General features: G+C 26.8%; 1 protein-coding gene and 1 non-coding gene across 2 annotated transcripts; one reads left to right on the top strand and one right to left on the bottom strand.

Annotated features, from left to right (window-relative positions):
* Positions 1-12072: 12072 nt before the first annotated feature.
* On the top strand, positions 12073-12145 carry TRNAK-CUU (transfer RNA lysine (anticodon CUU)). The gene has a single exon. It is a non-coding gene; the product is annotated as a tRNA-Lys (tRNA).
* Positions 12146-13306: 1161 nt separating this feature from the next.
* LOC127241821 (glycine-rich RNA-binding protein 2-like) lies at positions 13307-14109 on the bottom strand. The gene is made up of 2 exons (XM_051261044.1): positions 13904-14109; positions 13307-13797 (listed from the first exon to the last, which is right to left on the bottom strand). The coding sequence occupies exons 1-2, from the start codon at positions 14019-14021 to the stop codon at positions 13553-13555; spliced, it is 363 nt and encodes a 120-aa protein (XP_051117001.1). The 5' UTR covers positions 14022-14109; the 3' UTR covers positions 13307-13552.
* Positions 14110-20633: the final 6524 nt, after the last annotated feature.

Here is a 20633-nt window from a genome sequence, read left to right as displayed (position 1 = left end):
AACTTTGAAAAAATAAATATTGGGATCAAACCAACACCCATATGTTTTACAAATAATTAATACTATAAAATAAATTTTGTTAAAATTTGAAAATTACTAGAAAAAAGATGTTTAAGGTGAGAGACCCTCACCAATGTTTTTTTTTTTTTGTTCTTTTTTTTTTTGTTCTTTTTTTTTTTGTGGTTTGTTCGATTTTGGTTTGGTTTAGATTTGTGTTTTTTTTTATTTCAATTATATTATCTATATTTTATTTATATATTATATATTTGATATCAGTCTATAAATTTATGCATTCTTATATTTTTAAATTATTTTTATTTTTTGAATTTTTTCGTTTTTACAATTTTTTATCACTATTTTTGAATGTAGATGTGACAATTCGAGCTAATCCGATTTTCTTTTTTTATGCCGGGCCAATCCACCACATGCACAAAATTTCAGAATTTCACCATCAAATCATCTCTTAATTTTTGTAACTATTTCATTAATTAACATATATATAAATATATTAGATATCAAATCGAGTTGGGCCAGACACAGCCCGACCTTTATGGGCCCAAGACACGGCCCAGTTTATTAGCATGCCGGGCTAAGCACGGCCCAAAACATAACGGGCCTATTTTTGGAGGTCCAAACACAATATTTTCTTAACGGGTCGTGTTTATTTTTGCCAACCATACTTGTACGATAGTGGATATTTCTGTTTTGAAATTTACATAATTTTTACAATTTTTGTAAATAGTGTTAGTGGGTAAATAAAGTTTTTTCATTTATACAATTTATTCTAATTTATTTTTGATTTGGTTTGAAACTCAAGCTCTCATATGTTTTGCATATTTCTTAACGAAATGATTATTCTTTGTCTATATAGTTTTTTACATATTATTTTGAATACAACAGCAAGATGTGTGAAGGTGGAATCGTTACTACTTAGGAGACTTGTCACGGCCATGATCCTGAAATATGTTTATCTAACAATCAGTTGCTACTGTACTTTTATCTTTCAGTTTTTTTTTTTTTTTTATTGAATTTATTCGATTTATTTATGTTATTTAATAATTTTGTATATACAAGATTAATTAGACGTTTTGAAAGAAAACTACAATATAATACCATAAGATGTTCACCGAAGTAGTTAGTTAGTTGTTTCTCTGTCATTGGAGATGACGTGAATCATCAAATTCAATAATTTTCTTTTTAATTTTATGTTTATGTTTATTTTTTTTTTTGAAAAAGAAAAGACAAAGATGAAGATGCAAAAAGAGTATATGTTTACGATTTTGATTTTTTTCAAGTTTTTTTTAAAAAATTATTAGCTCTATAGATTATATTTCTTATAATTATTTCATTTGAACCGTATAGATTTTGGTGTTAATCTATTTTTTTATATGATAGTGGTTATTTACAGTTTTTAATTTATTGTAATACCCCGGAGTTGAAATGGTGTTAGGCCAACTCTCATAGATGAGCCGATGCCAAACCACATGAGGTTGAATATAGGAAATAGATTGAATAGACTACTCATGACAGCGAATATGATGCAATATGATGCCGTAAGATGTTCAGCGAATTGTTTCGTCTATCATTGAAGATAACATCAATCATCAAATTCGATAAGTTTAAAAAATACAATGATGAAGATGCAGAAAGAGTGTAGGTTTACAATTTTTTTTTTTCAAGTTTAAAAATAATTTTCATTAGTTTTATAGATTATATTTTTTTTTATAATTATTTCATTTTATATGTATAGATTTTGGTATTAATACCTTCTTGAAGCATTCAAATATCATATTGCATCATTATTTTATGATATTTTTTCTCCAAAGAGAAGATATCCAATTACAGTGAGTATTACAAAATAAAAAAATCAATCGATTTTTATTTTTACTTTTATTGTATATAAATAATTTAGTTTAGAATTTGGTGTTAATTTCTTATTATATGATTCTTTTTTTAGATTTTTATCACACGATCATTTTGGAGAAAATATTCGATCATGGTGAGTATTAAAAAATAAGACATCTAACATATTTGTATTTATACATTTTATTGTCTATATTCTATATATTATATATTTGACATCAGTATCTTACTCTTGCATTCTTGTATTTTTGATATTTTTTTAATCTTTTGATTTTTTTTACATTTTACAGTTTTTTATCACTATTTTTATATGACAATGGGTATTTAAAGTTTTGAAATTTATATAATTCTTTTTTTTCCAATTTTTGTAATAGTGTGGGTGGCTATATACAGTTTTTTCATTTAAAAAATTTATTTTCTAATTTATTTTTCATTTGGTTTAAAACTAATACTTTCATTTCTTTTGCATATTTATCAACAAATTGATTATTCTTATTGCTCATATTTTCTTGAAATTTTCTCTGATATTTGGATTTTTTTCAATTTACTAAATTATTTTTTATGCTATTCTTTTGCAGTATAATATTTTACATATTATTTTTAATGCAGAAGCAAGATTTCTAGAACCGTTACTACTTAGGAGACTTGCCACTGCCACGATGCTGATAGATGTTTATCGAACAATCAATTGCTACTATACTTTATCTTTAAATCTATTTTCTTTTTTTTTTTTTCATTTGGATTTATTCGATCTATTTATGTTACTTCATATTTTGTATTTACAATGTTAATTCAAAGTTTTGAGAGAAAACTCCAATATGATGCCATAAGATGTTCACCGGAGTGATCGAGTAGTCAATTTTTCGTCTAGCATTGGGGATGACATCAATCATGAAATTCGATAAGTTTTCCTTTTACTTTAATGTTATTTTTGTTTTAAGAAAAACACAAAGATGAAGATGGAGAAAAATGTCCGTTTGTGATTTTGATTATTTTTCAAGTTCAAAAAATAATTTCATTAGTTCTATATATTATATTTTTTATAAATATTTCACTTGATCTGTATAAATTTTGGTGTTAATTCCTTTCTGAAGTATTCAAATCTCATATTTCAATTATTATTTTATGATTTTTTTTCTCCATTTTGTTTCATCCAATCATTTTAGAGAAGATATCCAATTATAGTGAGTATTACAAACTAAAAATATATCGATTTTAATTTCTATTTTTACTGTATATAAATAATTTAGTGTAGAATTTGGTGTTAATTTCATGCATCCTTATATGAATTTTTTTTTTTTTTTTTTTCAAATTTGTTCAACTCTATCATTTTGGAGAAAATATTCGATTATGGTGAGTATTAAAAAGTAAGAAATCTAACATATTTTTATCAATACATTTTATTTTCTATATCCATATTTTATATATTTAACATCAGTCTCTAATTCCTTCATTCCTATATTCATTTTACAGTTTTTTTTTATCACTAGTTAGTATTTATAGTTTTGAAATTTAAATATTTTTATAGTTTTAGTGGGTCTATACAATTTTTTCATTTTTTCATTTATTTTTCATTTGGTTTGAAACTCGTACTCTCATTTCTTTTGCATATTTCTCAACGAATGGATTATTTTTATTGTTCTTTTTTTTTTTTAATTTTCTCTAACATTTGGATTTTTTCAATTTACTTAATTTTTTTTATGCTATTCTTTTGCAATATAGCTTTTACATATTAATTTTAATGCAAGAGCAAGATGTCTGAAGGTGGAATCCGTTCTTACTTAGGAAACCTGCCACCGCCATGATGCTGAAAGATGTTTATCTAACAATGCTATTGTATTTTATCTTTCAGTCTATTTTTTTTCAATTTCAAATTATTTGATCTATTTATATTATTTCATAATTTTGTATTTACAAGGTTAATTCGACGTCCTGAGATAAAACGGCAATATGATGTTGTAACATGTTCACCAAAGTAGTCTGGTAGTCACTTCTTTTGTCTTTCATTGGAGATAACATCAATCATCAAATTCAATAATTGTGTGTGTGTGTTTTTTTTTTTTTTTTTTTTTTTTTTTTTTTAATTTTATGTTTATTTTGATATAAGAAAAAAGACAAAGATGAAGATGTATAAAGAGTGCCGATTTACAATTTTGATTTTTGTTCAAGTTTTAAAAATAATTTGATTAGTTCTATAGATTATATTTTTTATAATTATTTCATTTGATCTGTACAAAGTTTCATATTAATCATTCTTGAAGACTTCAAATCTCATATTGCATCATTATTTTATGATTTTTTTTCTCCAATTTGTTTCATCCAATAATTTGTCTTACCAAATAAAAAATCTATAAATTTTAACTTCTACTTTTGATGTTAACTTTGTGCAACCTTATTATATGAATTTGTTTTTTCAGATTATTTTCAGCCGAAGATTTTGGAGAAAATATTTGGTTTAGTGAGTATTATAAAATAAGAAATCTAACATATTTTATTTATTAATTTTATTTTCTATATATATTATATATTTAACATTAGTCTCTAATTCCGACGTTATTATATTTTTGAGAATTTTTTTTTTTATTTTTTGATTTTCTTTTTTTTTTTTGTTTTACAATTTTTTATCATTATTTATATATATGATAGTGGACATTTACATGTTTAAAATTTACATAATATTTACTATTTTTTTTTTGTGTTAGTTGGTATATAAAGTTTTTTCATTTATAAAATTTATTTCTAATTTATTTTCATTTGGTTTCAAATTCATACTCTCATTATTTTTACATATTTCTCAACAAATTGATTATTATTATTGCTCGTATTTTCTTGCAATTTTCTCTGACATTTGGATTTTTCCTGCTTACTAAATTATTTTTTTATGCTATTCTTGCACTATAGTTTTTTTATATATTATTTTTAATGCAAGAGGAAGATGTCTGAAGGTGAAATCCTTTACTACTTACGAAACTTACTGCAACCATGATACTGAAAAATGTTTATCAAACAATAAGTTGCTATTGTACTTTACCTTTCAGTCTTCATTTTTTTTTTCATTACAATTTATCCGATATATTTATGTTATTTAATAAATTTGTATTTACAAGGTTAATTTGATGTTTTGAGAGAAAACTACAATATGATGTCGGAAGATGTTCACCGAAACATTGGAGAGGACATCAATCATTAAATTTAATAAGTCTTTTTTTTATCTTTATTTTGATTTAAGAAAAAGACAAAGATGAGAAGATGCATGAAAGAGTGCCGGTTTACGATTTTGATTTTTTTTTCAAGTTTAAAATATAATTTTATCAGTTTTATAAATTATATTTTTTATAATTATTTTATTTAATTTGTATAGAATTTCGTGTTAATTCTCCTTCTCGAATCCTACAAATCTCATATTGCGTCATTATTTTATGAGTTCTTTTTTCTCCAATTTGTTTCATTCGATCTTTTTTGAGAAGATATCCAATTATAGTGAGTATTACAAAATAAAAAATTTATCGACTTTATTTTCTAGTTTTACTTTATATAAATAATTTAGTATAGAATTTGGTGTTAGTTTCTTCCATCCTTGTTATATGAATTTGTATTTTCAGATTATTTTCACCCGATCATTTTGGAGAAAATATTCAATTATGGTGAATATTAAAAAATAAGAAATCCGACATATTTTTATTTATATATTTTATTTTCTATATATTATATATTTGACATGAGTCTCTAATTTCTACATTCTTATATTTTTTAGATATCTTTATTTATTTTTTTTTTTGTTTCATAGTTTTTTATCATTATTTTTATATAATAGTGGGTATTCACATGTTTGAAATTTACATAATTTTGATAGTTGTTTTTTAATAGTGTTAGCGGGTATATATGGTTTTTTTTCATTTATAAAATTTGTTTCTAATTTTTTTTTCATTTAGTTTGAAACTCATACTCTTATTTCTTTTGCATAATTTGAACGAATTGATTATTATTATTGCTGATATTTTCTTGAACATTTGGATTTTTTCTATTTACTAAATTGTTTCTTATGCTATTCTTTAGCAGTATAGTTTTTTTAATATTATTTTTAATGCAAGACTACTTAGCAGACTTGCCACTGCCATGATGTTGAACAATTCGCTTTTCAGTCTTTTTTTTTTTTTTTTCTTCCATTTGAATTTATTGGATCTATTTATGTTATTTACTAATTTTGTATTTACAAGATTAATTCGACGTTTTGAGAGAAAACTGCAATATGATGCCGTAAGATGATCACTGGAGTAGTCCGGTAGTCAGTTGTTTCTTCTGTCATTGGAAATAACATCAATCATCAAATTCCATAAGTTTTCTTTTTACTTTAATTTTACGTCTATTTTTATTTAAGAAAACGACAAAGATGAAGATACAGGAAGAAAGAGTGCAGTTTTACTATTTTGATTTTTTTTCAAGTTTAAAAATAATTTTATTAGTTTTATAATTATATTTTTTTATAATTATTTTATTTGATCTGTATAGATTTTGGTATTAATTCCTTCTTGAAGCATTCAAATCCCATATTGTGTCATTATTTTATGAACTTTTATCTCCAATTTGTTTCATCGAATTATTTTAGAGAAGATATCCGATTACAGTGAATATTACAAAATAAAAAATATATCGACTTTATCTTCTATTTTTACTGTATATAAATAATTTAGTATAGAATTTGGTGTTAGTTTCTTGCATCATTGTTATATGAGTTTGTATTTTCGGATCATTTTCACCCGATCATTTTGAAGAAAATATTCGATTATGGTGAATATTAAAAAATAAGAAATCTAACATAGTTTTATTTATTCATTTTATTTTTTATATATTATATATTTGACATTAGTCTCTAATTCCTACATTCTTATATTTATTAGATATCATTATTTATATATATATATATATAGTTATTTATCATTATTTTTATATAACAGTAGGTAATCACATGTTTGAAGTTTACATAATTTTTATAGTTTTTTTTTTAATAGTGTTACCGGGTATATACCGTTTTTTTTTATTTATAAAATTTATTTCTAATTTATTTTTCATTTAGTTTGAAACTTATTCTCTTATTTCTTTGCATATTTTGAACGAATTGATTACTATTATTTCTGATATTTTCTTGAATATTTGGATTTTTTTTCTGTTTACTAAATTATTTTTTATGCTATTCTTTTGCAGTATAGTTTTTTGCATATTATTTTTAATGTAAGACTACTTAGCAGACTTGCCACTGCCAGTGTCCTTGAACAATCAGTTGCTACTGTACCTTATTTTTCAGTCTTTTTTTTTTTTCATTGGAATTTATTGGATCTATTTATGTTATTTAATAATTTTGTATTTACAAGGTTAATTCTATGATGCCGTAAGATGTTCACTGTAGTAGTCAAGTACAATCAGTTGTTTCGTCTGTCATTGGAAATAACATCAATCATAAAATTCCATAAGTTTTCTTTTTACTTTAGTTTTACGTTTATTTTTATTTAAGAAAACGACAAAGATGAAGATACAAGAAGAAATAGTGCAATTTTACTATTTTGATACTTTTTCAAGTTTAAAAATAATTTTATTAGTTTTATAGATTATATTTTTTATAATTATTTTATTTGATCTGTATAGATTTTGATATTAATTCGTTCTTAAAGCATTCAAATCCCATATTGTATCATTATTTTATGATCTTTTTTTCTCCAATTTGTTACATCCAATTATTTTAGAGAAGATATCCGATTACAGTGAATATTAAAAAATAAAAAATCTATCGATTTTATTTTCTACTTTTACTGTATATAAATAATTTAGTGTAGAATTTGGTGTTAATTTCTTGCATCTTGTTGTATGAATTTGTATTTTCAGATCATTTTCACCCTATCATTTTGGAGAAAATATTCAATTATGGTACGTGTTAAAAAAATAGGAAATCTAACATATTTTTATTTATATATTTTATTGTATATAAATAATTTGATACGATATTGTGATTTTTATTTGTTTTGCAGGTAATTTTTATTGGTAAGTGATTTACTTTTTATGCTTTGATATGTTTTTTTTTCTTATTTTGCAGTCATTGTAATTTTTTTTTTGTTCGGCAGGTTTTTTTTTTTTTTTTTTTACTAATAAGTAATTTATTTTATATATTTCATACTAATAATTATGATTAATTTTAAGTATTCAAATATCACATTACACCAGGGTAAACTGTGTTTTTTTAGTCCCATGACTGAACTCCTTTATCATTTTAGTCCCGTAAGTGGAGCCTGTTGCAAACTAGTCCCATAAGTGAAAAATTTTCACTGTTTTAGTCCTTCGGTGCCGAAGACGCCCGCGTGGCTCGCCGGAGGTGACGTGTCCGCCAGGTGTCCCACCAAGTCAGCGACACTTGGCGGACACGTAGATTTATTATTTTTTTTATTTTTTTTAATTGGACCAAATAAAAAAAATAAAAAAATACAAATAAAATTAAAAAAAAAATTTAAAAAAATTTTAAAAAATGAAAAAAAAAAAATCCACGTGTCCGCCAGCTCAGCGACACCTGGCGAACACGTCACCTCCGGCGAGCATGCAGGCATCTCCGGCGCCGGAGGACTAAAACAGCGAAAATTTTTCACTTATGGGACTAGTTTGCGACAGGCTCCACTTACGGGACTAAAATAATAAGGGGGTCCAGTTACGGGACTAAAAATACAGTTTACCCCGTTACATCATTTTTATTATCTTACTATTTTAGAGAAGATATTTACTCACCGAATTTATTTTTATACTTTTTTATCATGTATAAATATTTTAATATGATATTTTTTTTATATATATTTTGCCAGATCTTATTTATTTTAGGGTTAGTTTTTTTCTTGGTAAATTTAATATTTATAATGGATAATTTCTAGATTCAAATATCATTTTTTATTCTTATATTAGTTCTTTTTATTTTTTAATTTTTTTATCTTATAGTTTTTCAAAAGATATTCAATCTCACAAGTATTAAAATATATTATTTTATATTTAATATATAAATTTATTGTTAACTTTTATCTATAATGTATATTATATTCAATTATACATATTTGAATAATTTTAAACAATTTTTAGTCAATTTTTAAAATTTAAATAGTTTGTGTTAAAATCATATATAATACTTTTATTTATAAGTTAATTTTCTAATTTTATTTAAAGAAAATAAGTTTGAATAATGGTAGTTAATATCTTAGTTACTATAAATACTATTATTGTATTAAATTACTTTTTGCTTATTTACTAAAATTTACGGTATGAAATTAAAATAAATAAATATCTACTAATGTTAAATTAATATTAAAAGTAAGTTTTTAAAATATATTTTCTAGTTTACTTTAGTAGTTGTTCTAATGTGTATAAATAACTTAATTATATCACATTTCTTTATACTAATTATTTTAAATAGATTGTTATATAATTATTGTACAACATAGAAGTACTTTTAATAATTTTTTTCAACTTAAAATGTTAAATTTTTTATTTCTTATATGACTGTTAAGTTTTTCCGCACTATTGGTAATTGGCCAAATTGACTATATTGATGTTTAGAATATTTGAACTTGTCACATTTGACAATTGTATAAATTTAGGTAAAACCAACTTCACGAAATTGTATGTTTGCATTACAACGATACCGTTGAAGTAAATTTAAGATAATATATCGTATATCTATATATATATAATACATTGTAATTTTTTTATATATCTTATACACAACTTTTAATGTAGATATGATGCTAATTTGACTATTAAAGATGATATCGGAAGTATGAACTTGAAATTGTCACATAAATAATCTCAATGTATCTTTACAAAATTAGATATATTTTACACGTACAAATATATTTCATTGTTAATTATTGTAGCATACTAATTTCTTCTTTAAATATATAATAGAAAAACATATATAATTAGTATTGAAGTTTATTGGCACTTTTATAAATTGTGCTTATATATTTATAGTACTAATTATATCTTCATGGGACACAATAAAAAATGATCACATAGTAAATTTTTATATTAATTGTTGATTAGTCTTAAAATGTTTGTATCTTTCTATAAAATATTTGTAAATATAATTAATTATTTGTTTAATATTATTTCAACAATTTATACAAATCGTGCAACGCACGAGTATTATCACTAGTTTAAGTAAAAATTTGATATCATATTTTGCTAGACAAAATAATGCTTTTTTGTCCGAAAACGATTAACACGTTGAATGTTTGTTTTATCACACCATATTTAAAATACACCATCCGTCCCATAACTAGATATTCATTTGTTTTTTGCACGTAATTTTAGAAATATTAGTATTATATTGGGATGTGGTAAGAATAAAGTAGAAATGACTAAAATAACCTTAATAGTATGTGTGATATAAAATGTAATGACATTTGTGTAACATATTGTAAGTTGTAAGAATATTTATAATGTTAGCTAGATAGTACAATCACTTAAAAAAAAAAGAAATGGATACTTTGTTATGGGACAGACTAAAATAAAAAAATAAATACTTTGTTATGGGACGAAGGGAGTAGTATAGTTTAGGGACTTAACCACAATGAATAATGATAGTATTATTTTATTAATTATGATGTTATTGATAATTTTAAAATATGAATATATATATATAAAATTAAAAAAAAAATTGAATATAGCTTAAATATTTTAAAACTTATATCTCAATAAACTATATACAATTATAAATTAAATCTAATTTTATTGAGACTAAAATGAATCAATTTAGGTTCCATAATAACAAATTCATGAATTTTAGTTTTAATGTGAACAATTTTAAACATATTTTTGTTTACATCCTTACAAAACTAACCATAGTTATTGACATAAACATATTAGACTGTGATGTGACATCTAATCTGAACCAACATGACAACTTTGTATATGTAATTCACACCAAAATGTCATCGAAAACACTGTTGTGTTCAATTAGGACACGGCCGGGTTCAAAACCTTCTGGGAGCTAGCTGGTTTTACGAGGAGGCTTGTTCGATGGCTAATTGGCCTAAATATCTGCTCACGGTTCGGATTTCGATCAGCCAATCCCAAATACTTTACTTCATTTCTCTCTCGATCAGCCAATCCCCAACCTTCTCGGCAAAAAAATTCATGTAAAACTTGTTTCTGGAGAGATGAAAATTGGCACGAAGCAGTGCACACTCATTGAGGGAGTTTATGCATGGTGAGGCGAGGGTCATGTTGGAGCACTTGTTATTAGCTTCGACAAAAGAGTCAAACCTACTAGAGCTCCAGAATCCCTAAAAAGTAAGAGTTGTGGCGATCGAAAAATGAGAGTTTTCTGTTGAATGGATGAACCACGCGAGCTGGTTAGATGCGTGGGACAGTGGGCTGGTAGTAGCCGCTAGCGCAACTATAGAAGGGAAGCAGCCTAAATCGACTAGATCCTCTACTATTTTATGTTATTCTCAAAATGTTCCATTTCAATGTTGTGCGAAACTGAGTATCCTCTATTCAATGAGACAAAGCTTTTCCTTACAAGGGTAAACCCTGCCGATTATATATATGAGGTTTGTATTGAACACGACTGTATTGGTCCACATCACAGTCCGTTAAGTCTACATTAGTAGTTGCTGTTAGTTTTGTACAAGAGAAAAAATGATTAAAATTGTTTATATTTACACTGAAATTGATGATTTTAATCACATTTTGGAAAAGATAAAATTTTGTATAATACAAATAAATAAAAAATATACATTTATTTATAATTAACATACATTAGATTTATAAAAAAATAGAGAGGTTCAAATGTTTATAAAAATTATTCAATTGTTTTCCCATGTCAATTTTTAAATTGCGATTCTCCAAATATAATACTCCCCCACTAGTAAAATTTCTGTTTGATTTTTGTCTGCAGAATAAATTAAATCAATATTTTATAGATATTTAGTATAATAAAGAAATATAACGTCCATTTTACTCTTTGAGAAGTAATGTGAAAAAGTAAAAAATAAGAATATATTGATATTTAATTAAAAAATATTTTTTTCTAAAAAAAGAATAGAAATTTTGATTTATACATACTAAATTGATAAATGAAAAGTTATGTAAAGAGTAATAAAGAAAACAAAATCAAAAATAAAAATAAAAACAAAGCCTAAAAATGATATAAAACAAAGTCGAAGCTCAAGAAAAACTGCCCGTCTAGCTCAGTCGGTAGAGCGCAAGGCTCTTAACCTTGTGGTCGTGGGTTCGAGCCCCACGGTGGGCAATTTATTTTTTCTCCCAAAAAAATATATCAATTTTTGTTTAATATACTTTTACAAATAATATAATAATAATTTTGATAAATACAATAATATCTTTTATTTGGTTAATATAAGTATTAATTATAATTTTATTAACTATAATAATTATGAAATCATTGAATAATGTTAATGACTATCCCTCTGCCCGTCATTTTCGTTGTATAATTTTTTTTTTTGTAGAAATGACTTTATTATAAGACACTAACAAATATTTTTGCAATTGTTTCTTAATTTGTACAATATTTCGATATAATAATTAATATTCAAATATCAATACTCAAAAAATAAAAGTAAACGAGACTCTTAAAATGAGACACGTATATAGTATTACTTATTAATAATTAATATAAAATTATTTAATTCAATAATTCAAAAAAAAAAAAATGAAAATGATGTAGACTCAAATGAAATATATATATATATATATATATATTGTGATGGGAGATTTGTGTCACGGGCGGACAGTTCGGCTTCAGATTCTCGGCCATAGTCTCTCTCATGTGTGCGAGTCTCTTGTCCCTATTTGTGTTCTTTGCATAATTCTCCCATGTTATATGGTATACTCAGTTTGTTGTGCAAAGGGGAAAGCTATCTCTGGCTTCAGTGCAAACATAGTCTAGGTGACGGACGTGTCAGCTTTTGTCACGTTACATTTGAATTACTTGATTTTTTTCCAACAAATCAAGATATGTTTGGGATTTTTCCTGAAAAAAACACCATATTATATAGAGTTAGATATTATCTTATAACTAATGATATTATTTTCCTAATTTTTTGCAGTGAGATTTGAGTTTCCCATGTACCTATATTTTATTTTCTAATACACGTTTTAACTATGTAAGTTCACCAACAGCAGAGAAAAAGGATAATATTAGATGGGGACAATCTGTCATTGGATCTTCTTATCATTTGATAAGTTGTTGTCGTCCTTTGCCTCAATATTCAGTCTTGTTTTTCAATCTTGTCATATCTCAAACCAACATCAAGAACTTTCTTTTTCCATTTGAAAATAGTAAAACATTAAATTAAAATAAATTATGTTGTGATATATAGATATCATACTTTGAATGAATAAATATTTTTTATTTTAAATTTCAAAGAAAAAGAAAAAGAAAAAAAGCAAATAAATTTGAAAGCCGTATAATTTCACAATAATGAGGTAGTCATACATGAGAGTGGCTGTGGCCAGATAGATCATGACCGCAGATCCATACATACATGCATTATCTCTCGCACACTATTATTTATTCACCATAAGAAAGGAAACTCGTCGAGAAAACCACAAGACACATACATACATACATATGTATATATATATATATATGCATTCATGCGTACTCTCTCTGGCTTTGCCTTGGTCTTAAACAAGTCTAGTTTTGGGTCTCGGCCTGAGCATCGAACTCAGCCTTCTCAGCGGCAGTGCAGCAGCGATATCCGCAGCGGTACCGGCACCCGTAGCCACCGCCATATCGGCCTCCTCCTCCGCCTCCATATCTTCCGCCGTATCTTCCGCCGTATCTTCCGCCGCCGTATCTTCCGCCGCCGCCGTATCTTCCACCACCATATCTCCCACCTCCATATCCGTACTGGTCAGTTTCAGCTTCACTTTCCTTGACTGTTTGTTGTTAATTCCACAAACAATTACAATAATTATTTCTAACAATTTAAAAGAAAGAAAAAGGACATGACATGATCAATTTTGCAAAATAAAAAGCACTTACCTTGTTGTTCAGTGGCATCAGTGTTCTCAGCCAGATCTCTAGCAGCCACTTCGGAGGCAATCAGAAGGAATGCTGCCAAGAAAAGGATAAGAACAGCAACTGTTTTGGAAGTAGCCATTGCTAAGTAATTCAGATAACTTCTGCGACAATGTATATATGTTTGAGCTTCAGTTCTTATGATTGGGGGTGAGAACTAAGGTGAATTGGATGGAGTATTTATAGGGATACAAAATGGGCAATGGTGTGGAGCACATGAGTTGCAGTGATAATATCTCAAGCCTGTATGTCCGAGTAGGGCCTTAGGTGGTTGGGTGTTGAAGCGGGCATTTAATGGATTGGGAACCCACCTTATCAATATCGGGTTGCAACTTGAAGAAAATTCAACCTTGGGTTCCATTACAAGCTACCATACTTGGACTGAGTTAAATCCATCTGGATGTACATTGGATGTGACATTCTACGTGGCAATTTTCGGACTTCAGCGAGACTATCTTCAATCATACCTTTTATTTTTGTAAGACTTACAATACAATTCTTTATTTTTAGAGGGTCAATTAAATAATTCGTATTTAATCATACTCTTTATTTTTACAAATTCAAATTTTTTTTCTATATATTTGATTTTAATAGGAGTTGTCGGATGCTGAATGATTTTAATCATACTCACCTAAAAGGTCGAACTGTTATGGAAACGCAGCCATTAATCATATATTCGCAAACGAGAGTCTCAACAGGAGTAATTGTATATGCTCTGACAAGCTTCTTCCTCTACTCTTTATAATGAACATTTGGAACACATATGGTAGATTTGCATTGTTTGTTTATTGTTGTTCAAAATTGTAATAGTAAATATCAAAGCATTGAAAGCTAATTTAAAACTTAGGCAAGTGGCAACCAGACAGCAAATTTAAAATCGAAGCATTGAAAGCATTGTGATACCTTCTCCATCTTGCATATTCCTTTATCTTCTTTTATTTTATTTTATTTATAAAGTCTCATTGACTGAGTTTAAGTTTAATCTTTGGGCTAAATTAAATTTGGACTCAATTTCATATTACATATGTCCGACAAAGTACTTGAGCTGGCTCAGAGGACATTTCGTGCAATGACCAGTACTTGAGTTTTAGATGGTGATTTTAGAACTTGTTTAGAATGCCTCATACTAGAATTGTAGGAATCCCAAATGTGTTAACAAATCAATTTTGTTCGACTTTAATACTCTATGCACGATTTTCACATGTTTAATTAGAGAACTTCAAAACTATGTAATAAAGCGAAGGAAGCTTTAGATATTGATATTGGAAAACAAAAATGAAAAATGATTTAGCAAATAGTTTGAAACAAACGACTAGCATTATACTTATTCCACCACTAGAAGGACATACTAGACAACGATCTAGAGTTGCGACCAAGTCAAATAATAATTCACTAGATATGAGATTTATTACGGATTACAAATTCAAAGGCATGCATGGTATTTTATAATGTTGTATAAGAAAAGAAGTTATGTTTGATTTCGAGGTGTACACTCGAATTTTTCTTTGTTGTTGTTTTTTTTTTTATGGTAATTGATGTTCGAAATTCTAAATTATAAAATTTTGGAATAATTTAATATATAATTTTAGAATGATTGATAATGAAAACAAAGACACTTTATTTTTGAGTCACAATTTCTGTCATTTTGGCGTTCAGAGAAGACTAGGCAATAGTTGCTTCATGTGCACCAACAACTATATACACACACATTAACACATAATTCTTCGAAATTTGAAAAATGAAACATAATACTCCATGTCCTCATAAAAAAGAGGAAAAGCGAAAACACTTCAATTTGCCAGTCGGTAATAAAAAGTTAATCTTCACTGAGACGAATACCCTTATGAGCATAACTTTCAATTCAAACTAACATTGAAATCTTAAACATAACCAAATCATTTGCAAAGCTTGTATTTGAAGGCGAACCGAAAAAATAATCAAGGACTGGAGAAGCATTCAAGGGACTTTGTAATACTGAACTTCTTGGATTGATGATGCAAACAAAACTAGTACCTATATATTTTATACACAAACCAATGAGCTAAAAAGAGAAAACAAAAATTAATAATACACTAATGCTAGTCCAATTCAAGCATTGAGATGTGGCCTCGACTCAAAATGAATTATATATGTCTTGATTTTCATTTTTCTTGAATTTTAAATGGATTAAACCTATCAGTGTTGCATCACAGCCTTCAAGTTCATGTTAATGATAGAGTTCTGTAGAGATAAAGAACAACAAAAGCTTTGTCTGACTAAACAAAAATAAAAGCTCAAATAAATGAATGGAGGAAGAAACATGTCTTTAATTCGATCGACACAAAGCTCACAACTAATTTAATAAATTACTAATCAGAATAAGATAAATTCAAGTAAATAATAAGCAATATAAAATTGAAAAAAAAGACTCAATTTGGTATATAATAAAGGGTAAATTATATAACACATCCTTGTGTTTTACAAAAAATACAGTCTGTGTTTTATTTATTGCGTGAAACCCCTTGTTAATGGAAAGTTTGCAAGAACAGTCTCCTTGTCCAAAACTGATGTTTGGTTCAAAATAAAACCTAAATTATGTAAGTTTTATACAAATAAAAAACATAAAATATCTTAAATAATTTTTTTTGAATAAAATAAATAAATAAACAATTGATCAATTGTTTATTTTTATAATTTTTATAAAAATCAGACAACAATTTATCTCCAAAAACTATAAAAACGAAGGATTAATAAATTATTTATTTATTTAATGCAAAATAATTATTTAAGATATTTTGAGCTTTTTATTTTTATTTGTATAAAACTTGCATAATTTTGGTATTTATTTAGTACTAAATATCAATTTTGGATAAGAAGGGTGTTTCGTGCAAACTTTATATTAATACAAGGGGTTTCACGCAATAAATAAAACACAAGGTGTTTTGTGCATTTTTACTAAAAATACGTTATGGTGTTATATAATTTACCCTGTGATAAAAGAAAGTGACATTGAGACACCAACGATACAACCTCCTCTGACAGGCGATTCCGGAAGCATTATTTTTAACGATAATTCCGACAACCTTGCCAGGGCTACGCTACAGCAGAGTTGTGACTACCGGAGACAAAGTTTTGGAACATATTTAGGAAATACTGTGAAGGCGGCCTTTGAAATAGAGGTGGTAATTCCTATTTTCGAATTGTGTTTGTGTTGGATTATTGGATTAACCTATGCTTATAATTAAAATAATTTCAACCCGAACATGCAACGAATTCTTTAAGTTAGATTTTGGTCAATTTGATTTTTATTTTGGGTTACTTGAGCAACTCGATGAACCCTGCACAAAATAGACCCCAAATATGAAACTGACACTGAATAGATCCAAAATTTTGAAAGTAAAAATTTGAAAAAACTATTTTATTAAAAGTGAATAATTTAAAATTTCATACAATATATATATATATAAGTTAACACAAAAATTTACCAAGAGGATCATGGAGTTTTCACTAAAATAGAAAATGATAACAAATGAAAATAATAAAATGATAATATAAGTTAACACAAAAATTTACCAAGAGGATCATGGAGTTTTCACTAAAATAGAAAATGATAACAAATGAAAATAATAAAATGATAATTTGAGTTGGGACGAAAATTTACTAATTATTAATTTGTCTAGATCTATGTATTTATAGAAAATTAGACAACTAAAGTGAGACGGAGGGGCGTCAATTAGGGTGGTGACTAGGTCAAAAACCCGCGCCTTCCGTGAAATATGTTTATATTTAGTATATATATATATATATAAATACAGAACAAAATTCTCCAGGAAAAAATATTTGTTCATAGGATCGTTACACTCTTGGAATTTTCGACATAGTCTATCTTGCAGATAATGACCCATTGAGAATCGGGGCAAAGGAGATATTCGCATCAAGATTTTGAATGAATGCAAATTGAGGCTGCATGGAGTTAGACATATTCGAAGCTTGAAGAGAAAACTAATTTCAATAGGGCAATTGGACTATAAAGGATATCCAATAACCTTAGGATGCATTAAAAAATCAATAAAGGAACCATGGTTTTTGCTCGAGGTAAAAAGGAATGTATGTTATAGATGACTACTCATAATGCCCATAACAAAATTTTTGTTGTAGATGCAGAGTATGAGGTAGAATTGTGTCACAATTGACTTGGCCACACCAGTGAAAAAGGAATGAAAGTTAAAGAATTTTTGGAATGTATTAAAGAAAATTAAAAGTTTTTTTTTTTTTTTTTTTTTTTTTGTTTTTATGGAAATTTCATTCATTTTGGAATTTTAAAATTTTGTTTGGAATATATATATAATTAAGATATTTTTGGACTTTCTATTTTTTTAAAAATTTAATTTGAAAATGATTTAGATTTGTGTATATATAATTATGGTATTATACATTTTTGAATATTTTTATAGTTTATTTGAGAAATCTCATATCCTATATATTTGAAGAAGATGTGTTTTTCATAGTCCCTTCGTCCGGCTCTAAGGTTTTATTTATTTTTTGCATGTCGATCTTTGAATATAAATTATTATATTCAAATATAATACAAATTAAGAGAAAATGACAAAAATACTTTTATTAATGTCTTATAATACTATTACAATGTTACTTGTGCAAAAAATTATACAAATATAAAAATATTTTTAATGTTAAATACAATGATATAAAAGGTAAATGAGGCTGAACGGAGGGATATTTTATAGGAATTGATTTTGAGATATAGAATAAAAAGAAGAAAACAAAATGGGAAGGAAGAAGAAGCAGAGGAATAATAAATATTAAATAAAAATCATATTGTGTGTCGTATTTTTTAGTTAATATGGTAAACAATAAGACTATGTGTAAGTATTTTTTTTTATTTAATTTTGCTCTGCTTGTTATATTATGTTACTTTTATTTTTTAAATTTAGAGATTATACCCAAAATTTAGTTTTTTTTTGTATGATGGAACATTACGGGTACCATACAATGGGGTTTGCTCATGAACAACATACTCTTATGCACCTGAAGACGCCCTTCAGATAATTCTTTTGGATAGTTTCTTTTACTACTTATTAATTGTTGTGGAATACGTAATTTAATCGATATGGTGTTTGATCCAAATTCTAAGTTTATTTTGTGAAGGTGGGTGAAGTTTATTTATAATTTATTTTTTTCAACTCTATACAACTTAAAAAATGGAGTCGTTCAACATGTACACCGTTTCAGTTACCTCTCTGTGTATCGACATAGTATATCGGTCATATTGGCCACATATATAGATAGTAAATATTGTAATGTTTTAGAATGGATTGACAATTTTGTTTCTTAAACAATCATAGAATTAACTTGTGATTTTACAGTACAAACAAGAAAGAGCAAGATCGAACAAACAAGAACATAAAAAACTTGCATATATAATATCAAACAAGATAAAAACAACTGTAGGCATTAAAAATTAAATGCCTAAATAAAATTAAATACCAGGTACTTTAGAAGAAAATAATATTATAATAAAATAAATATATGATATTTAATTATGCACATATATATATATTAATTTTTGTACAATAAATATCAATCATTAATGCAAATATGCTTAAAATGGAAGATATCGTACAAATATTACGTACATAAATAGAGCCATAATAAATTTGGGAACAAAATAAATTAATCTTGTCAATAAATGAAGTACATAAATTAATATTTTCTGAAAAAAAAAAATGATATAAAGATCTTGGTGAGAAAGGAATGTGCACAATCAAATCCGTTAAGAATGAAAAACGGCATCTAATGTAAAAGGAAAGATTATAAAATCTTTATGTTGGTCAATCAGAACACGCTACGTGGCATCATTCAAAAAGGAAGCCGATGTCACCCCTCCTCTATAAATAGGAGCCATGGCCAGTTCATTTAACACACCGAAGTTACATCGAGGATTGAAGAAAAGGTTAAGTTCCTTCGAAGCGTTCTTCGTCAAAAGTCACTGATTTGGACAAATGATCAAATATTGGTTGACAAATCGATTACGTTAACGTTCTTTGTCGTATGTCCAAGCTGGATGATCGAAGATTTTTTGGAGAGTTTTTAAAATATCTTTTAAGATACATAAAAAAGATATATGTATAAAATGAAAATAGTGTCGTGCGTGTTTGTATAGTAACTCCAAAATTCTTCGTCAAAAATAAAAAATCTCTTTAACCGGTGAGTGTCCGGGTCGAACTCAGGAAATATGCGAATATCCTATATTTAATTAGAAAAAGTTCAATGAGTTAATGCAATGGAAGAAACTGAGAAGATAAATTGCAAAAATTAAATATAATTAAAAAGCGATAAAATATACGTATCTCGAAAAGGATGAAGCGAGGCGTTTGTGTCTGACTTTTTTGTTCCTTAATGGCTAGATTTTCATGGATGAAATGAGCGGGATGACGATGGCGTGATAGCGAAAGATATATGTATAATTGTGGGGCGGCTCGGAGGAACGAACGTGATCGCATTTGCTCGCTTAAGTTGATTATCGACTCGGTTGGTACTCGACCTTAGGGGATTTACAACGAGGTTTCAGCGACACCTGGCGAAGAACATTATAAGCAAGAAACTCTACTGTCACTAGAGATTTCTGTGACCCAATAGACCACCAACTATGCCCCATGAATTATTCTTCCAACCGTTCCGCTAGTGGCTCTACCCC

Source organism: Andrographis paniculata, unplaced genomic scaffold, assembly GCF_009805555.1.
Source record: "Andrographis paniculata isolate CXL003 unplaced genomic scaffold, ASM980555v1 Contig83END, whole genome shotgun sequence".
Taxonomy (NCBI): domain Eukaryota; kingdom Viridiplantae; phylum Streptophyta; class Magnoliopsida; order Lamiales; family Acanthaceae; genus Andrographis; species Andrographis paniculata.
This window is presented reverse-complemented; position numbering and strand designations above follow the sequence as displayed.

Coding starts and splice junctions, on each gene's coding strand:
- LOC127241821 (XM_051261044.1), bottom strand. CDS start 14,021: ATGGCTACTTCCAAAACAGTTGCTGTTCTTATCCTTTTCTTGGCAGCA. Junction 13,798..13,903: donor TGATGCCACTGAACAACAAG/GTAAGTGCTTTT, acceptor AACAACAAACAG/TCAAGGAAAGTGAAGCTGAA.